This window comes from Anopheles gambiae, chromosome 2 (assembly GCF_943734735.2).
Source record: "Anopheles gambiae chromosome 2, idAnoGambNW_F1_1, whole genome shotgun sequence".
Taxonomy (NCBI): Eukaryota; Metazoa; Arthropoda; class Insecta; order Diptera; family Culicidae; genus Anopheles; species Anopheles gambiae.
Window position 1 is genome coordinate 109,681,794 of NC_064601.1, and position 18,730 is coordinate 109,700,523.

The 18,730-nt window shown below is 47.8% G+C and overlaps 2 protein-coding genes across 19 annotated transcripts in view; one reads left to right on the plus strand and one right to left on the minus strand.

The window, feature by feature from the left end:
• The first annotated feature begins 3,397 nt into the window (after positions 1-3,397).
• On the plus strand, positions 3,398-15,350 carry LOC1270092 (GATOR complex protein Iml1). Of its 17 annotated transcripts, none has more exons than XM_061651685.1 (14): positions 3,398-3,446; positions 3,749-4,121; positions 4,208-6,018; positions 6,087-6,294; positions 6,367-6,492; positions 7,932-7,949; positions 9,488-9,705; positions 9,777-10,003; positions 10,076-10,250; positions 10,334-10,543; positions 11,314-11,388; positions 12,935-13,092; positions 13,414-13,905; positions 13,972-15,350. In XM_061651685.1, exons 2-14 carry the CDS (start codon positions 4,073-4,075, stop codon positions 15,146-15,148), a joined length of 4,944 nt encoding a protein of 1,647 aa, XP_061507669.1. In that variant the 5' UTR covers positions 3,398-3,446; positions 3,749-4,072; the 3' UTR covers positions 15,149-15,350. The 17 variants fall into 17 exon arrangements, with proteins under 17 accessions (XP_061507669.1, XP_061507680.1, XP_061507667.1 ...); XM_061651683.1 differs by having other exon boundaries at positions 3,429-3,626; XM_061651684.1 differs by having other exon boundaries at positions 3,444-3,543.
• The window catches only part of LOC4576201 (sodium/potassium-transporting ATPase subunit beta-1-interacting protein), a 55,643-nt gene continuing 52,128 nt past the window's right edge, over positions 15,216-18,730 (minus strand). Inside the window, exon 7 of one of the 2 annotated variants that reach the window (XM_061651702.1) lies at positions 15,216-18,467. In XM_061651702.1, coding sequence (XP_061507686.1) covers positions 17,044-18,467 — 1,424 coding nt within the window. In that variant the 3' untranslated portion in view covers positions 15,216-17,043. The remainder of the gene's footprint in view (positions 18,468-18,730) is intronic. The other variant, XM_061651704.1, reaches the window with a different exon arrangement.

Sequence of the window (18,730 nt, forward strand, 5' to 3'; positions counted from 1 at the left end):
TTCCTCCACTTCGGTTCCCTCCACCCCACGAGACGAGGTGTGGCTTTTATCGCAAACAAGTCTCTTGCCTGTTTCGTTCTAGAGCGCCCATCAAGGGATGCAGATTTTGGGCAGATGCACACAAAGGCACTGCAGCAGTGTGCGTTGGGCCAGCATCCTTTTTGGGATACTAATATACTTCTCCCTCACGTGCTCCGCTTTCATTGCGCTACCGTGCTCCCTTCAGCTACTATTCTGTTTTAATGAGTTTTGTTACATGCTTCAACTGGTTTGGTTTGGTGGATCGATCGAAACGTTCATCGGCAGCAGATCGATTGAACGGCCGTGGACGAGGTGTTTTGAAATAACACATCCTTTTTTTTCGTTCATTTTAAATTCCAAAGCGCTGTTGATATTGCGACCTTGCTGATGGCTTTTAATTGAATCGTCCGGCCTCACAGTATGATATATTGGAGGTGTTGAAGCGAGATTGGTAAGAGGTCCTCAATTATTGACAAAATAATTATATCATTAGTTGAGCGTGTTTAAAGAGCGTATTTGCGCTTTGTCTTGCCTTTTTTTAACCTTTTTTTAAGCCTTTTTTTTGCCTTTTAGTAGTAGTAACAGCAACGCTTGGCTACATTGCTAAACGCCTGAAGGTATACAATATGATGTTTTTTTGTTGTTTTTTATGCCAATTCCGGTAAAAACTATATTTGTTTAGTGATGATAAATTTTATATTTAATTATCGTAAGCGAAAGAACACTTAGGATGCAGGTAGGATACCTAAGGGTTTATTCAAGTAGTCATCGAATCATAAACTCTAGGCATTAGCAAACGCGGTTCCCAAAACAAGCAGCTGCTAAAGATAATTCTAGAGAGGGCCATCCGTGACTCGAGGGCGGAGACTACGGGAACCATCTTCTATGCGTCAACTCAGATCCTGGCATACGCTGTTGGTATAGAAATCATTGGTCTGCGGCTCTCCTATGTAGCAGAGGAGATGCGAGAGGAAGATGCTCAGAAGGATACTTGGCCCCGCATGTGTGGAAGGACAATGGAGGAGTCGCTATAATGACGATCTATACGAGATGTACGGCGACCTCACTGCCGTGCAGCGTATCAAGCTCACCAGGCTTCGGTGGGTTGGCCATGTTGTAAGCATGGAAGCGGACGACCCAGCCCGTAAAGTCTTTTTTAGAGGAGCCGAGTTCGTAACGATCCCTCGAAATTGTTTCATCCCAAAAATGAGCACTCTCCAGCATACTAACTAAAACACACCGTACCGATTATCCAAAGTGCATTGTTGTCAATTTACGGGTGCTTCCGTGCCATCTTCCAACCCCGTCTCCCAACAAACAAAACCCCATTTTTACTCACGCATGCCATAAGTAGTAGCAGCACCTACCTCAGCCGTTGTATTAGCCCGTGAGCAAATTGGGAAAAAGTTGCCTCCAACTTTCCGCACTCCCAGCGAGCAATTATCGTTTGTTCGCAAAAGTGCAACTTTTCGCCGTAATCGTTAGCGTAAAAAAAAATAAAAGCAAAACCTGTAAAGTGATATTATCCTGTCAGGCACACATTATCATCCCAACGAACGGCGATGGAACGTGTGCGTGAATGAGGGAACCATATGGTTATCCATAAAACGCACTTTACATTTTCACATAGTGTGATGAGCGGGAGGGGATGGCGATTGCAACATGTTTGATAAGGCAGATAGAGCAAACTTTTGCTTTGAGCCATCTTCACTTTTGTCTCGAATTGAATGACATCGTTGCGCAAAGTGTGTTAAACTTCGGTGGTTCGTTTACCACATTTAAAACTCCTACCAGCCGGCGACACTTATTGGCATTAAACAAGTTCAACTTACGCGGACCCCTACCATCGGGTGTAGCTGTACCACACTGTTCATTAACATTCATGCCACACTGAGCATCATCGTTGCGAGTCCTTTCATTTTGGTTTGACACTGTAACAGCTAATGGCCACAAACCCGAAACCGATTACTCTGGATGTATGTGTCCCCAAGCAGGTCCTGGTGGAATTCTGGGATAAACTACGATCCAGCGAGAGGTGTGTGGCCCTATATCGGCGAGCAATTGGTCTACCGGTAGTTTCTCCGGCAACTTTACGACATAAGATGTATACATATATTTCCCTTCCCTCCCCTGCATGGACTGTACTCAGACCCGATACATGGAAGTGTCCCATCATGCTCGCCTCCTTACTAAGAGCTCATCCAAAGACTAATAAAATGATACATTGGATATCGTGTTTTCGTGACGAGGTGGCGGGGCTCACGGAAAGTGGGTTAAAACTTTCCTCCCATAAACGACCTATGCTATACGGCAGGGCAGAATCGTGTAAGCATTAGAGTGATTGAATTATGCGCCCGTTCGACTCCGTCAACGGTGGTCATTAAAATGTTTGAGCTGGGTACTTTTGACCTAATTCCAGTGTGTTGTTCCATGCGAATTCTATGAAAAATAAAGGTATGATTCATTTTACATAGATTTCAAGTTGAAGGCTCTAATATAATTTATATTTATACCCTTTTTAAATGCAGTCTATTAAACATGCATTAATAAACATTTAGTTTGATAATTTTGAAGGTCCAAGTCTTGTCCTTCAGACTGCAGCGGCAGGACTGCTGAGTCAGCAAGCATTGTTAAAGCGTAAAGATTGTGTAGTTGTCGATTTAAATGGATAGAAAATTGGAATTGATCACTACAGAACGAAGTGTTACAGGGTTTCGCAAAATTCTTGGACGCAAGAATCTTGAAAGCAAAAGTATTAGTCGCACATCAAGATTTTTGCGACCAAGAATTTTGCGACCAATAATTCTGCGACCAAGAATTTTGAGACCAAGAATTTTGCGACCAAGAATTTTGCGACCAAGAATTTTGCAACCAAGAAGTTTGCGACCAAGAATTTTGCGATCTTGATTTTTGCGACCAACTATTTTGCGACCAAGATTTTTGCGTCCAGGAAGTTTGCGACCAAACGTCTGAAAATGAAGCTCGCCCCCGCTCTCAAGAAAATATGCTTCTTGATCCACTCTGGTTAAGAATCTCTCGTACAAATTCTTAATCGACATTTAAAAAAGACCAAAGACCTAAGAGCCAAACGACTCCGGACGACTTCAGACGACTCCGACTCCAGGCAAAACTAGTGGTTCCCATTTTGCCGTAGTCGGAATCAGCCTAAGGCGGCGCTTGACATGTTCGATACAACCAACAATCAAATCGTATCCGTCAAATCCCATACATTTTTCATGTTTGATGTCGTGTTTGATTGGTGCCAGAGCGCCAGGTAACAATAGTCGGAGTCGGATCGGAGCCATGGGTGCGCTCCAGAGAGCACATCACTAGTCTTCATACACTTTGCTCCTACCGATAATCGCCAAAATTATCTGGCCACACTGACCACTTGTCACAACATTGCTGTACAGCGCGCTGTTAAGGTAAACAACGTGCCTTGTTCATCAATACATAACTCTACACCGCAATACTTCGATTTCAGCATACAATTAGTGTTTGAATAGTCAATTGAAAGTAAAAGTAAACTACTCAAATAATAGGAAAACAGTTTAAATCCTCCTTTAGTGCCCTTAGCGCAGTCAAGAGAGAACGCCATCGACAACGTAAACAATACAGCACAGTCATATGTTTGCTGTCAACTCGTGACAAGCGCACGAAATTGGTTTGGGGTGTAAATTTGGGAAGGCAACTTACTCTTATCTCATTTCTAATAATTGTGTTACAGCTTTATGTTTACCGCCTCTGTGTGATAGTGCCCGTGCTCAAAGCATAGGCGGCTGGCACATGAAGCATAATACGTGGGAAAGTGTCGGTGGCACAAGCAGTCAATCGTTTGCTGTGCTTCCGTAGTGCTCAAACTTGGCATTCCCTTATCAAGGGACCAGCTTTAAATCATTCTTCCCACTTCCCGCTCCTGGTAGTGTTATGTGATTGACACAGATGCGCATCAGAGAAAAGTACGAGTTTTCGTGATTGAAAGTGTTTAAATATTGCGTTTGCGCTCGTTTTGTGATGGTGCGTGCACACCACGGCCTTACTGTGTGCGAAAATGATGCAAAAACTGTTCAAACTTGTGACGCACCAGAAAACTTTTAGCAGTAAGTACCACTGTTCAATTCCTATACGTGCTGCGCACATCCCACTATCTCTAATCTTTGCTTCCTTTGTGCCATTCTTCTGTCAGCGGAAGATCTGGTGCTGAACCCGAAGGAACATCCCGATCTGAAGCTAAACGACATCGTCGAGATATACCTGCCGGAGGATGAGGGATGCCGGCTGCTCCTGCAGGTGACCTGCCTGAACAAAGACTTTAACTCGCGCGAAACGATCAGCGTGGAGGTGAATGTGGCCACCACGTTCAACCTGAAGGCGTACAACGATGTGTACATGCGCGTCGTTGATCCGGCCGACGTCGCCCTCGACTCGGTGGAGATCACGTTCAAGGACCAGTACATTGGCCGGTCGGAGATGTGGCGCCTGAAGACCCGCCTCACCAACACGTGCGTCTACCTCAACAAGAAAATCGAATCCTGCGAAGGATGCATCCGCTGCCAGGTGTACGAGATGTGGTCGCAGGGCGAACGGGTGGCCTGCGGGGTGATCAACGAGGATACCAAGGTGGTGTTCCGCAGCAACACCTCGATGGTGTATCTGTTTCTGCAGATGTCGTCCGAAATGTGGGACTTTGACATCTACGGCGATCTGTACTTCGAGAAGGCGGTCAACGGCTTCCTGGCCGATCTGTACAAGAAGTGGCAAAAGCTGGGCAGCAACCACGAGGTAACGATCGTGCTGTTCTCGCGCACCTTCTACAGCGCCAAAAGCCTGGACGAATTCCCACCGCACATGCGCGACTGTCTGCAGATCGACTATCGCGGCCGGTTCTATGAGGACTTTTATCGTGTCGCGATACAGAACGAGCGGTGCGACGATTGGAGCACCACGCTGGTGCAGTTGCGCCGGCTGTTTACCGGCTACCGGGACGTGGTGCTGAAGTACCACGAGCGAACGGACCTTCCAGCCGGGGTGCGTATTCCACCGGCCACGAACTCGACCGCTGCGCAGGGCAACTTTCTGGAGGTGCTGAACATCTCGCTGAACGTGTTCGAGAAGCATTACCTCGACCGGAGCTTCGACCGTACCGGGCAGCTGTCGGTAGTGATCACGCCCGGCGTCGGTGTGTTCGAGGTCGACCGGGAGCTAACCAACATCACCAAGCAGCGCATCATCGACAACGGTGTCGGGAGCGATCTAGTGTGCGTCGGCGAGCAACCGCTCCATGCCGTGCCGCTGCTCAAATTCCACAACAAAGACACACTCACCTCGATCGATGACTACTCGATGCCGCACTGGATCAATCTGAGCTTCTACTCCACGAACAAGAAGCTACCGTACTCGACGTTCATACCGCGCATTAAACCACCGCCAGCGATCGGCGGCAGTACGGAACCGCAGCAGGCCCGCCCGCCCGGCACGGGCCGGTTGCGGCTGTCGAAGCAAGCGGCCGACAAGAAGAACGAGTACATACACAACTGTCTGTTCGATTACGACGCGTACGACGATCAGATATTTCAGCTGCCGGCCGTACACGGCACGAGCTCGCTGCAGCGCATCGCACGCACGAAGAAAACGTCCGTACCGAGCCTGGACGGGTTCGGGACGTATGCGCGCGCCTGCGAATGGGAGCAGGACACACTCAGCCCGTCCCGGCTGCGGCGAAAGATGTCCGATCCGGACATACACCATGCGTCGAACAGTTTGCTGAACGTGAGCGTTGCGTCGCGGAGCAGCTCACCGAACACGAGCGACATTCTGGGCATGCCAAAGCCGACCGCCATCACGTCGCCCATCATGGAGGGGCGTACGGGTGCGTTCGGTTCATCGAGTGGCCCGGTAGTACGTACCGGGCGGGCGTTAATAAACCCGTTCGATCCGTCACACGTTACCATCAAGCTAACGTCGAATCGACGCCGCTGGACACACATTTTCCCAAAGGTAGGTCGTGAAATGGGTGATGTGTTTTCACAGTTCTCTGTGTAACTTTTGATTTTGTCTCGCCACAGGGCCCGCAAGGTGTTTTGATACAGCAGCATCACTATCAAGCCGTACCGGCTGCCAATCCAACGCCCAGCTACTTCGTGGATCTTGACTCGAGCAGCGAGTATGCGCACACGTCCACATGTACCTGGGGCCGGGCCCGGCAGGGCAGTACCGCATCGTTCGACAGCCGGCTCAACGAGGACGATCTGAAGTGGATCAGTGAAAATGGATGTAAGCGGAGTGTTAGCACTCTCTAGGTGGAGCACAGAAGGAAGCTAATTGTTGCGGCATTTACCATTTTAGGCAACCGGAAAAAGTCCGTCCTACACTCACCGGCCGGTCCGCACGTGCCTGTAACGCCCTCGAAAAGCCTTACCCTGCTGTGGGGGGCCACCGGCGAGCAGGAATGGACACCGGCCCTTACCACAGGTAGAACCAGAAAGGGCCGAAGCCTGTGTGTTGGCGTTCATACACACGCACACACGTACACACTAATACGCTCCGTTGTTCGCGTTGTTTTCATCTGCCATAATGTTCGACATTCGTTTATGAAGCATTTCAAACCCCCTCCAAATGAGTATTCCCTTCTCCCAACAAAACCAATCCTCTCATTATCCTCCCCGCGTCCTCCAACTATAACAAAACAACAATTTTTGGTTGCTAATCCCAACAGTTTTTGTAGTGTTTTTTTTTTTATTAATTTTATTAACTGTTGCCTTTCTGAAAAAGCATCATCTTCATTCAACTGATCTACACATTCATCTTTATACGGCATTACATCCGCCGCCCGGCCCTTTCCCATTACTACTGACTCGTTTTAACCAAATTTATACAATTCACAAATAACCGAATGTTTGCTCGCCTTTCCCAGTGATCATCTCCTACGGTTCCATCTTCATCTTCTCAATCAACCATCTCAAACACAAAACACCCATCCCCAACACACGATCGATGGAAAAGCAACAACAAAAAATGCTTCGCTTTTTTCGTCGCGATCCGTGCTGCTGGTTCTGTTGCTCGCTGTTCAGTTTTGATCGATGTTGTTCCGGTCGGTTCGGTTTTAAGGATGTGAACAGCTTTGTTTTCGGGACCGGGTCACCGAAACAACAAAGCACGAAACGATTTATCTGCATCTAAATTCTTCCGATCGCTACGCAGCCGTGATGAAGCGTGATCGTACATTTTGGTCCAATTGTTTATACACAATTATCGTTTCGTGAGCTTTGTATTGCCATCGTGCTCATATCCTGTGTATTCACACGCAACCCTGTCCCCTGTTACTGTATGCACACTTTAATCGTATATCGTGTGATGCTTTCCTTTTCTCGTTTAACAATAATTTCTGCTGCTGCTGCCAATGATGATGATGATGATGATGATGATGACTGCCACGGGACGCATCGGTTTTACTTTCTTGGATACCTTTCCTGCTCCCATTACCACCGTACCCCGTTCCTACCACCAAACCCGCGGTACCGATCCTGTTTGGCCCGAACTGTCCTTTATGGCTGTCCACGAGCAACCCTCCAACCCTCCTCCACACACTCTACAACGTTTTCCTCCCCCCGTGAAACATGTTTTGCTAATTTTGCTACACATCAATTTATCATAATCGTTCTCTCTCTCTCTCTCTCTATCTTTTTCTCCATTTTTTTTCTATATATCCCATCTATGTGTGTATGTAATGTGCGTGTGCGTGTATGTGTGTGCCGAATCCACCAAAAAAAACCACAAATCAAATACCACAACACCACCACCACCACCACCGTCGTGTGTCCGTGTTCTCCGCTTGTGCTCTCGGCATCTGTTTCGGCGCAACTAATCAAACACGGAATTCCATCCCCGGGGGGAGAGCGCCGCACAACCAGTTGGCAGAGTGATCATAGGTTGGCACAACCAGTAGTAGTAGTAACCCACGCGCGCAGCGGGCTTACCTCTTCCACACCGTGGCCGTGGCCACTACTTAATGCTCGAAAGGAGATGTTTAGTTTTGTTCCTTCTATTCTTTCCAATTTACCTCTATTTAGTACTTTGCACATTTCAGTTGTTACAAAGCATACCTTTTCTTATATTTTCGTTCCACTGTACACACACACACACCCAATTGCCTGTTTGTACGCTATACTTCCTGTTCTCTCCTTGTATGTGTTGCACCTTTTAAAGGCGCACCTGTGGTTCCTTCTTTCCCTTTGCACACAACTATCTCTCTACAACTATGATCGATCGTTTCACGATCGTTCACGATCGCGCTGTTACTATAATGCTGTTCCCCCTGTATTTGTTCCTTCCTCTCTTAATCTCAATGTTATTAGAGTCCTGTTTTTGTGTTTTGTGTTGCGTTTCCTTCCCTGTGTGTAGGGTAATATGTATAGCGCACAATCGTCCTTTACCGTGCTCGTTCCGATAAGCGATTACGATCCTGTACAGTAGTGGAAATGCAATATTGTTGTGGAGCGGCTTTCGAGGAACTTTCTTTTCTCTAAATTTTTCCTCTCAAAAACATAATCGTTTAAATTGTGATATTTCTATTTAGCTATCTATTGGTTAATTGTTTACACGTGCCACCTCTGTTGTCTGTTTGTCTGTACTGTGTGTGTCACTAAACCGAACTGCTGTCTATAGCTGGCTATGTGTGAAGTATCAAAAGTATGTCCAACTCTCTCTCTCTCTCTCTTTCTAAGAGCATAGTGAACAAAAAAGCCTGTGAATAGCATCGTCCCTGTGTGTTACCGTATACTTGTTTGCACCTTACTATTTTGCCTTATTCAGTTTCCCTTCCCACTGTTCGCACCCGTGACACTCCGTGATTATTCTCTACGCCCTGTTGCTCGAGGTAATGTAAATCATGTTATTGTCGTGGCCCGAGTGGCCCTGTTCCGAATTGGCCCTGCATTTGTTTCAAGAAAGGGGTTGTGTTTGCCAAAAAAAATCATCAATCATTCTTCAATCGAAATTCCCAACAACAGCAACCCCCAACTCTCTCTCTCTCTCTCTCTGTCATGATCATTCATATTGGCTCAGAATGTGCATGTTTTGATATTGAAAAAATAAACCCTTATTTAAAATTGTATGATTGCATGATTTACAACGAGAAAACGCGGTGTTGTAGCACGTGGCGTAGATGCTTACTAACAACAAGTAGATTACTCTCTTCTTGGCACTAACGATCCTTAAAAAATAGGCCGTTTTTTGTAGCTTTCCCCATTAATCCATCCTTTAGTTTGTTTAGGCCAGAAAAAACGGTAACTTCAGTTGTATTTGGTGCTTAAATTCAGTGTGCTTGGGTGTTACTTTCAGTGGTATTATTGTAGCATATGATTTCTGTTCCTCTTCTTTCAACCCATTACCGATCGCTAATTCCATGTTCCTTTTCTTCCCAATCGTCTTGTCACGCCACACACACACACACACACATGATCGTCAGGTGTGGACTGGAAATCGCTAACCATGCCGGCCTGTTTGCCGATCACCACCGATTACTTCCCGGACAAGCGTTCGCTGCACAACGACTACGTCGTGTCGGACTACACGCTGCTGCCGGAAGATTTCAATGCGGATTACGCCCAAAACCGAGCCGTCTACAAGAAGCCACTCTCGACGGATGAGGTGTTTAAGGAGCTCGTCTCGCAACGGCTGGCACAGGTACGTTCGTTTGTGTGCTAAAAGTAAAAAAGTAACATTTATATTAATGGTTTTGAATGACTCTTTGGCAGGGATTTCAACTGATCGTACTACCGGACAAGAGTGTCACCAATCCACCACACGCACCGTGCTGCGGAGGGCACCTTCAGACCCCGTCCTACTTTTCAAGCGCTAGCAGCGTCCTGCGCCGTCAACCGCCGCAGGAAGCAACGAAGGAGTATCTGCTGTCGATCGGACGCATCTTCCATCGCATCACGCTTAGCGGTTCGGCCATCACGGTCACACGCTACCGGCCACGGTATGGAGTGTTGGAAGGGAAGAAGGAGAAGAATTGCTAATCATTTTAACGTTCATTTCGCTCCCTTTGTAGTCATCCCTATCCACCGATCAACGTCGACTATCGGTATCGCTTCCATGCACCGCAGCACGACACGTACGAGGTGAGCGGTGTGCACTTTACCACGGAGAAGCTGGAAAACTTTAACTGGAACTATATGGACCAGTACATCTGCACCCGTGGGGACACAGACTATCCGCTGCATGAGGTGTGTTTCTGTTTGAAAATTCCACCCAATTCCCTGTTAAAAGAAGAATTTATTCAACCTGTGTTTTCCCTCCCCACACCCAGAACATGAAATACTGGCGCTACCGGATGTATCTCCTGCCGAAGGATGATCCAGCGATGAAGAAAATCCTCGACGGGACGGTGCGCCGCTGTGACATCTACCACGAGGACAGTCCCTTCCCGCCGGAGCGGCAGATCTGCAACGATTTTGTGCGCTTCGTCGAGGCGCATCTGAACAAGATTAAAAAGCTCCAGCCGGCCAAGAAAGCGCGGGTAAGTTCGTTCGGTCGGCGGTTTCTTTTCTGCGGATTCTGCGGAAACATCCGCCCTTCCACGAATCGCCGTGGAAGCGAAACCGTTAAGCATCGAAAAGAATGTCGCTTTCTCGTGTGTTTGATATTGATTTTCTTCTGCCACAGCCACGTTTTTATGTGATTTTATAACCTACGTTTTGTACTTTTTTCTTAACGAACATTCTTTGATCGATCGGATCGGATCGTACGATCATTCCTTCAAATGGTTGCGCGCCTTCCAGTGATTCGGGTCATCAGGCCCCTTGTTTCCCTTTTTGTTTGTGTGTGTGTGCGTGTGTTTTCACTCCAGCAAGTGACTAATGTTTGATGTTGATCATGGCACAGGCTAGCTTGCGTTACCGAACAAAAAAGAAACCGCAGCGGCTGGGCTCTATTGAATGCGACAAAAATGGAAGCGTGCCTCGCTTATTACTTCTTGATCTTGACTTTCGCGTAACCGTTTCTAAACGAGCTCATTAGTGCTACTTTGATCGCATTTATTTATATGTTTAAATTTCATTTGTGAAAGCATACACTGATCTACGCAGAAGATCGATAATAACTGATCGTACGGGAGGACTGTTGTCTTTGAAAATACGATAATTTCTCGTATGTTCATATTCGTCATACATTTGTGCAATAGATGTATTATTTTATGAGGATCTGTTCAAGCAGAATGAGTGCCACCGAAGTGTTGATAAGAACACAACAACAACACACAACAACAACCACAATAACTTATCCTTCCAGGGTTGTCCGCATCAAACGCACCTTACCAGACGACGCCACAGTACCAGCATCCTGTCGAGGCCACCACCAAATCAGGTGTGCGAAAATGAACCCCTAACCAACCAACCAACCAACCTCCCCCCCCCCCACCAACCCGTGTTGTCTCCCTCTCGTCTCTACCCCCCTCTCGTAGTCCTATTGTTGTTATTTGGTTTATTTAAGTTTAGGTTTCTTTTTTTCAGTACTATGTTCAAATGTTTGTGAAGGCAAAAAGCATTCACTCGCGAGAATGAATTGGTTCAGTGTTTTTGTTTTGTTTTTTAATTGTTTTACTTTGTAATGTTTTTGGTTTATTTTCATTGCTTTCTGTATTGTTTTTTGTTCAAAATTTTCATACTTCATTCTTTCCCTTATCTTTTCAACTTGTTTGCCATTTTTTATTCTGAAAGCTTTCATTCAACTCTTTTTCCTGTTTGCTGGAGTTATTTGGTTTGGTTTTCTAGTTCGCTTATCCAATTTAACCAAACGAAACAACGCTTTTACTTTGTGTGAAATCGATTTTATCAATTTTGTTTCCTTCTTTTTCCTGTTTACTTCTTTGCTTAGTGTTTTCTTGTTTAACGTAAAAACATTTTACACGTTTTCTAAGGTTACTTTGCTTTTTTTGCTTTCTTTCTTGATTTATGATATTGCTTCTCTCTTTTGTACTGCGGTGAAAGTTCTTTTCATTGTTTTTTCTTACTTTTTTTTGCTTAAAACTGGTTTTGGTTATCAATTATAAATTTACCCATTTACCCGTTCCTCAACGTATTTAACCCATGCCCCGACTTCCTTTCTGTTCCAAAAACCAGACAATCAAAATGTAGCACTATGTAGCAAAGGAAATCAAATCAGCATTAATATTTTAATATATTTCTCTCTCTCTCTCTCTCTCCCCCTCTCTCTCTCTCCTCCCATCTCCCGTTCGTCCCAACTAAACGCCAACGATCAAACAAAAATTTGAAGGTAACGGCGCCCCAACCGTTCCGCGATCGTGTCTTCAGCAACCGTCTACCGGAGAAGTCAAGGTTCAGGTTAATAGTTTACTCCTTTTTTTTGTCTTTCTTCCGCAAAGGCTGTGTTTTAATATAACAACTCGCTTCGTCGCTTTGAAAAGTTAAGCTCTTTGCCACCTAGACCTGATTGGCAATGTGTGTGTGGTGGTGTTGGTATATTGTGTGGTTGCGCTGCTGCTGCTGCTTCTGTCGCCGCTGTTGCTTGCTGTTGTTCTGTTATTGGCACTTATATTGGCGTATTTATGTGTGTGTGCGTGTTTGTTGTTTTAAATTCAGCTTATAATTTGTGCTAATAGTTTGTTGTTGTATAACTATCTCGTTGTATTGGCATCCTTAGACATACTTTAAAGTATTCTACTCTAGTCACGCGATGATGGCGCTAGTATGGTTGCGGTTGAGGAAAACTGTCTACAACAAAATTGGCAATTATTATTATTATTATGCACTTTATTCGATTCGCTTGTTCTTAAGGGGCCGTGTGTCTCTCTCTTTTCCTCTTACTCACTTACTCTTTGCCTTATTTTTGGTGTGTGTGTTGTGTTTTGTTTAAAAATTATCTTGATTTCAAACCCCTTCTCTTCTTCCAGCAGCATGGTGGATGGGTAAAACTGTATTATAACAGCACTAGTAATGGGCATCACCTTTCTCCACATCATTACCACCACAACAACAATCATCACCATCAACAACAACAGCACACTCCTGAACGCTTTATTTTCCCTAGCACTCCCGCCTCCGGTAACAGGTTAGTTGTGTTTGCGTGTGTGTCTGTGTGTATGCGTACTTTTTTGCTTAAAATATCCATATAATCCTATTCATTTCATACATTTTACTATTACAAAGTACTGATCGGTAGTGCTAAAGTAGTGTGTTCGATTTAAGGTAAGCTCTTTGGACAGGTAGGAGGAAACTGTCGATCTTTGTTTGCTCTTGCTATCGTACATTCGCTTGCACGTATCGCATTGCGCTGCCGCTTTACTACTCCATACCAACCCCACCACCCACTTTTAGTGAGCGAACTAAAACCTCTCCCCCTTCCCCCTCAAAACCTTCCCCTTTCGTGCAGCATTCTCACGCGAACCGGCTCCAAGGTGCTGGACAAAAGTGGCAGTGCTGTGCAGGCTCCTTCGCCCGTCGGTACGGGTGCGATCGGTACCGGCACGGCCACCAGCAATGGCACAACATACGCCACGGGCAATGGTCCTGCAACGCCCAACACACCCGGCATCCCATCGCCGATGATGATGAACGTCAGCTCGGTCGGTGGACGAACGACGGTGGATGGTATTCCGCTGTCCACGCTTAATACGGCCGGCACCGAGCAGGGTCTGCTCGAGGATGGTGATGATTTTGGCGGCGAGGGAGGCAAGCTCAAGCCGACCGCCACGCTGCAAGAAATCTTTGACGCGCTGCGCCACCCGGCACACGGCGTGGGGTTCCTGGCGCCGGCCCAGAGCATGCCGTCGTGCACGTTCGTGTCGTACGATGCGATCAACTGGCTGCAGAATCGCATCGAGGGTCCGTGCAAGCCGGTGGAGATACTGGAAGAAATGAGACGGTAAGGGAAGGTGCTTTGTTTTTATGCTTTAAACATAAGGTACTTACCATTTTCTTACCGTTTTAGCAATCGTTTGATCTGTCACGCGTCTGGCGACTTTAACAAACCGGTCCTGCCCGGCTTCTGTCTGTACTACATCGTCCGGCAGGATAGGGATTCGCCCGAGTACGTACCGCCGCTCGGCGATCTGGCCGCGTTCGAGAACGAGTGGATGGAGGTGGAGATCCGCCATCCCGATCTGACGCGCCCAGTCGATCCGCACGATCGCGGTGTGCCGACGTTTCTGCGCGAATCGATCGCCCGACCGGACGAGGACGACGATGACGGGCAGCTGCTGTACAAGCAGACGCATCTCGAGATCGACGTCGGCTCCAAGTCGGACCGAACCGAGTGGGGCCATGCCCGCTACCATCAGCGCATGGTGCCGGGGCACGCGTACGAGATCGTCGTCCAGTGGATTACCGCCTCCGGGCCGATCGTGTACGATCTCATCTACGGCTGGTGCCGGAAGGCGCAACCGTGCGGCTTCCAGCTCGTCACCTTCCCGGCGGATCCGCTGGCGGAACCGTTCACGGAAAAGTCGGACCCACTGCGCGGCCCGATCTTTGTGCCGCTCGACATCGACTGTCTGAAGCAGCATCGGAGCTGCCTGTTCCAGGAGTTCCCGAAGGAGACGTGGCCGACGCGGTTGCTACTCTTCCAGGAAGCGATCGTACGGCGGTTCGGGTTTATGCGCTGCACGGTGGAAACGAAGACGGGCTCGAATCAGGTATCGCTCGACCATCAGTACGTGCACTGTAGTGGGAACATGTTCCTGCAGGTGCCGAACCCGAACGTGGGTGGGATGCGGTCCACCCGCCAGCGGCTCGCGTCCGGTGGGAGCAACTTTAAGAAACCGATCGCCTTCATCAACCGCTACTCGGCGTCGTACGAATCGCAGATGGTGGCGGCACCGTCCGGGCACGAACCGTCCTACATTACGCGGCACGTGACGGGCGCGAAGGGCAGTGCGAAGGACGAGGGCGGTGAGGTGATGCGGCGGACCGGGTTCCTGTGGTCCTGGAACCACATGATACCGAACAAGAAGTGGAAATCGCTCGTCATCGCCCAGACGGACGATCTGTTTCAGCTGAAGATGTTGCGCGACTTTAAGGAGTTTTGTGCGAACGCGGACCAGCGGCTGGTCAGCTTCTGGGAGTCGTGCTGGGAGCTGAAGGAGAAAGCGTCACTCGAACGTACCTGAGGAGCGTGTGAAAGCGTTCCCTGGTTCCACACACAAACACACAAACACAACAAAAGAAGACAATTGGTTGTTTTTTCTTATTATTTTTTATTTCATTGTTACTATTGCTTGTTTAATTGGTCGTTTATTGACGGAACACGGAAGAAGGGGAGAGAAAAATGGAAATCAAAAATAAAACACACTCGCAAAAGCTGGCAATCAATCCCCACAATTCTTCTCATCACTGTGTGGAAGGCAAGGAGCAGTCTCATTGTACAGCACCGAAACCGAAAGCGGCACGGAATTTAAGGACGGGCCCCGCTTCGATCGTTCCTCCCCTCGTTCTTGGGTATTTTCTACTACACCTTTACGATGATCTCTAATATATGTTACTATTTAAATTTTCTTCTTTTTTCACAGTACGCTGTCGTGTAAACTGTCCGAATCTTCTTCCTATATCACTAATACGCTAAAATACCACACACTAAAATACAGTTTTTCCAAAATACGATCAACACGTGAATTGTTTTTTGGGATTGATCGTGTGTTTTACCACCAACAAGATTGCCCCTGTTCCTGCTGCTTCTACTGCTATCCTGCTACTACCTACTATCGCTACAAGTTTTATAAACTTTGGCATTTCTATCAAGATCGGTATCGGTTAGTCCTATTCTTCTTCGCTATTTTATCGCGTTCGTTTGCACACACTTTTTTACGCGATCTCCATTATAAACTAATCACACAACACAACAAACACACTCAGATCGTTCTACCCTTCACTAACACCTTCGATTTGCATGTTCGTTCTCCCTAATCAGTGATTAGAGGTAGCGATAAACATGTTTTGGGTTTTTTTTATATTTATTTTACAAAAAAAACTGCTAAAATATAAAGTCTTGTGCATCAAACGATAAGTAATAGGAATTTTCCAATAGACCAACACGATTTTCGATCAAATTTAAACACCTTTACAGTAGTGGTTTTTGGGTCAGTTTCCAATGTTAACAGCATTATTCAACGCTCGCGAACTGTTTTTCAACAGCTTTCATATAATTGTGATAGTTGAGCTGTTGAAATATCACTAGCGTGAGTTGAATAAAGCTGTTAACATTGCAAACTCACCTGAAACCTCGATGTGAAAAGGTTTTAATTTAATAGAAACTGATATTGATCTATCCAAAATATCATTTTACTTTCATACGATGCATGCACCATAACATTTCAGCATGTTTTTTATACAAATATACATAAAATCAACACTTTCCATGTTCACGGAACCTCTGTATTTGCACCTTTAGGAGCAATGTTTACCCTAAACCGGAAGGAATTAAATCATCCCCCTTGAAGCTCGCGTAAAATAAAGCCTATTTCCGCGCTATGCAGACCAATTAATAGTACGCACCAGTTTAGTCTAACTATGGATCTCTTCTACACTATTACACTGTAAAAGCCTTTTAAATCTGTCAAATAATTGCGCTAAACAAAAATCCTCAAAAACGGGCGTTCTTCTGCACCTTATTATTTCCCCATTTCTTTTGTACATTTTTGGTTTCCACCAGCCATATCAGTCGATCAGTCGATAATAACAGGTGTTTGGGGGGCGGGGCGTGGCGCTATAGAAAAAAAACGGATTAAATCGTACATCGCTAGCATCCCGGGCGTATACACACACAGTTCATCTTCATCTGCCTTACATCTACAGTAGGTTATGAATCTATTGCTTTTTACATTCTCTCTTCTCCAAGCATGGGAGAAGAGAGAGAGAGAGAGAGAGAGTTGACCATCTCCATCGCAGTACACCATGATACCATTGCCCCCCTTCACCACTCGCCATTTGTGTAAGTACGTGTTGTCATGTGAGTGTGCGCATTTGTTGCTGTGTGTGTGTGTATGTACAACATTTTCCCCCTTCAAAATCACATGGTAGTCTCCGAATCCGGTGGCGTGTGATAGTTAAGATTGTAGGCCGGCGGCCCACTGTTGAGGAACTGCATCGCCCGTATACTTTCGCGCGAAACCGACCGCCGGTGGGGTAGCTGCGGGATGGCGATCGGATCCGTACCACCGGCACTGCCGCCCGTGATACCCCCGTACTGCTGCTGGTGGTTGGTGTTGCCGCCACCGCTCGTCAGATTAGCGAACACGTTCTCCACCTGTCCGCCGCCAGCGGTGGTCCCCCCATGCTGTCCCGGCGGTGACACGTTGTAGCCCCGATTGGTGATACCGCCCGGCTGGGCTACTCCTCCAGTACCACCACCGCCCAGGTACGAGCTCAGTGGGCGCGTCCCGTGAAAGTTGGAGTAGCTGGACCGTACCGACGGAGGCCGATTCTGTCCGTTCGTGCCGTAATACTCCTCGTTCAGTTCCGGGCTGTGGTTCAGGTTGGTGGTCGAGTGCTGGTAGACGGGATTGGACAGTCCGGCATGGATGCCACTGCCTGGTACAGCTCCCATACCCTGCGGGGAGGAGGTCGACACACCCCAGGAGGTTTGCTGCTGCAGCAACGGCGAAGAAGAGTTCATGTTGTAGTAGATCGGATCGATCGGGCTGCTGGCGGTGTCACCGTCCAGGAACGTTGGCGTGTGGACGAGCGCCTGCCGACGGTGCGGTGGCAACGGTGGCTGCACCGCCGCATGGTGATGGTGTGCCCCGAACGTGTTGAGATTGTTGCCCGGCACCACCGCCTCGCCGGCGGCACCCACCGGCTGGCCAAAGTTGTTCAGCTGCCCCAGCATGTAGTCGTTGTTCAGCGACTTCAGGTTCGACTCCGTCAGGTCCGGGTTTTTGTTGTGCACAAACGGGGGGAAGGTTTTGGTGAGCGTCATCGTCCCGGCCGCATCCTCCAGCCCCGCCAGTGCATCCCCGTGGTGGTGTAGGCGATGCTGCTGCTGCTGCAGGTGTTGCTGCTGCTGGTTCAGCAGCTTCGTGACCGGGTTCTGGTGCGTCGTCTTGCGCCGCGAGTTCCGCACACTGCTCCGATGATGGTGGTGATGATGATGGTGATGATGGCCGGCCCCTCCTCCACTGCCCGACGCGATCGCTCCCGAGCCGGCGGACGACGAGGAATGGCCCCGCCGGCTGGAAGTGCTTTGCCGCCCGACCGTACCGCCGCCCGACGTACCGCGCTGCATTACCGAGCGGCGTTTGACGCGCCGCGGCGTCATCGGTTTCGGGCTGAGCGAGGACGGTGCACCGCCGCCGCCGCCGCCGGCCCCCATCATGAGATCGTCATCGTCGTACGCATCGTTCGGATGGGCACCGCGTATCGCGTCGACCGGGCGGCTAAAGTCGATCGAGTACAGCGACTGGCGGTGTTTGGATTTTTTGCTAGTTCTGCTCACTGCGCACGGTGGCCGTACCCGGACACATCATGTCGAATCAAAGAGGGTGAAGGGGGAAGTGGGGAGATTTGAGAAGATTTCGAAATCGACGAAATTAACGACCAGAAAGAGAGGAAGGGGTATGATAGTACGGGGTGCGATGTGAAAAGAAAGGGGGAGAAAGAAAAAGAGATACAAAGGGAGAGAGAGAGAATAGGAAACAAAAAATTAACAAAAAATTAGTCGATAAAACATAAACATATTTGCAAAACAAAGGCGAAGG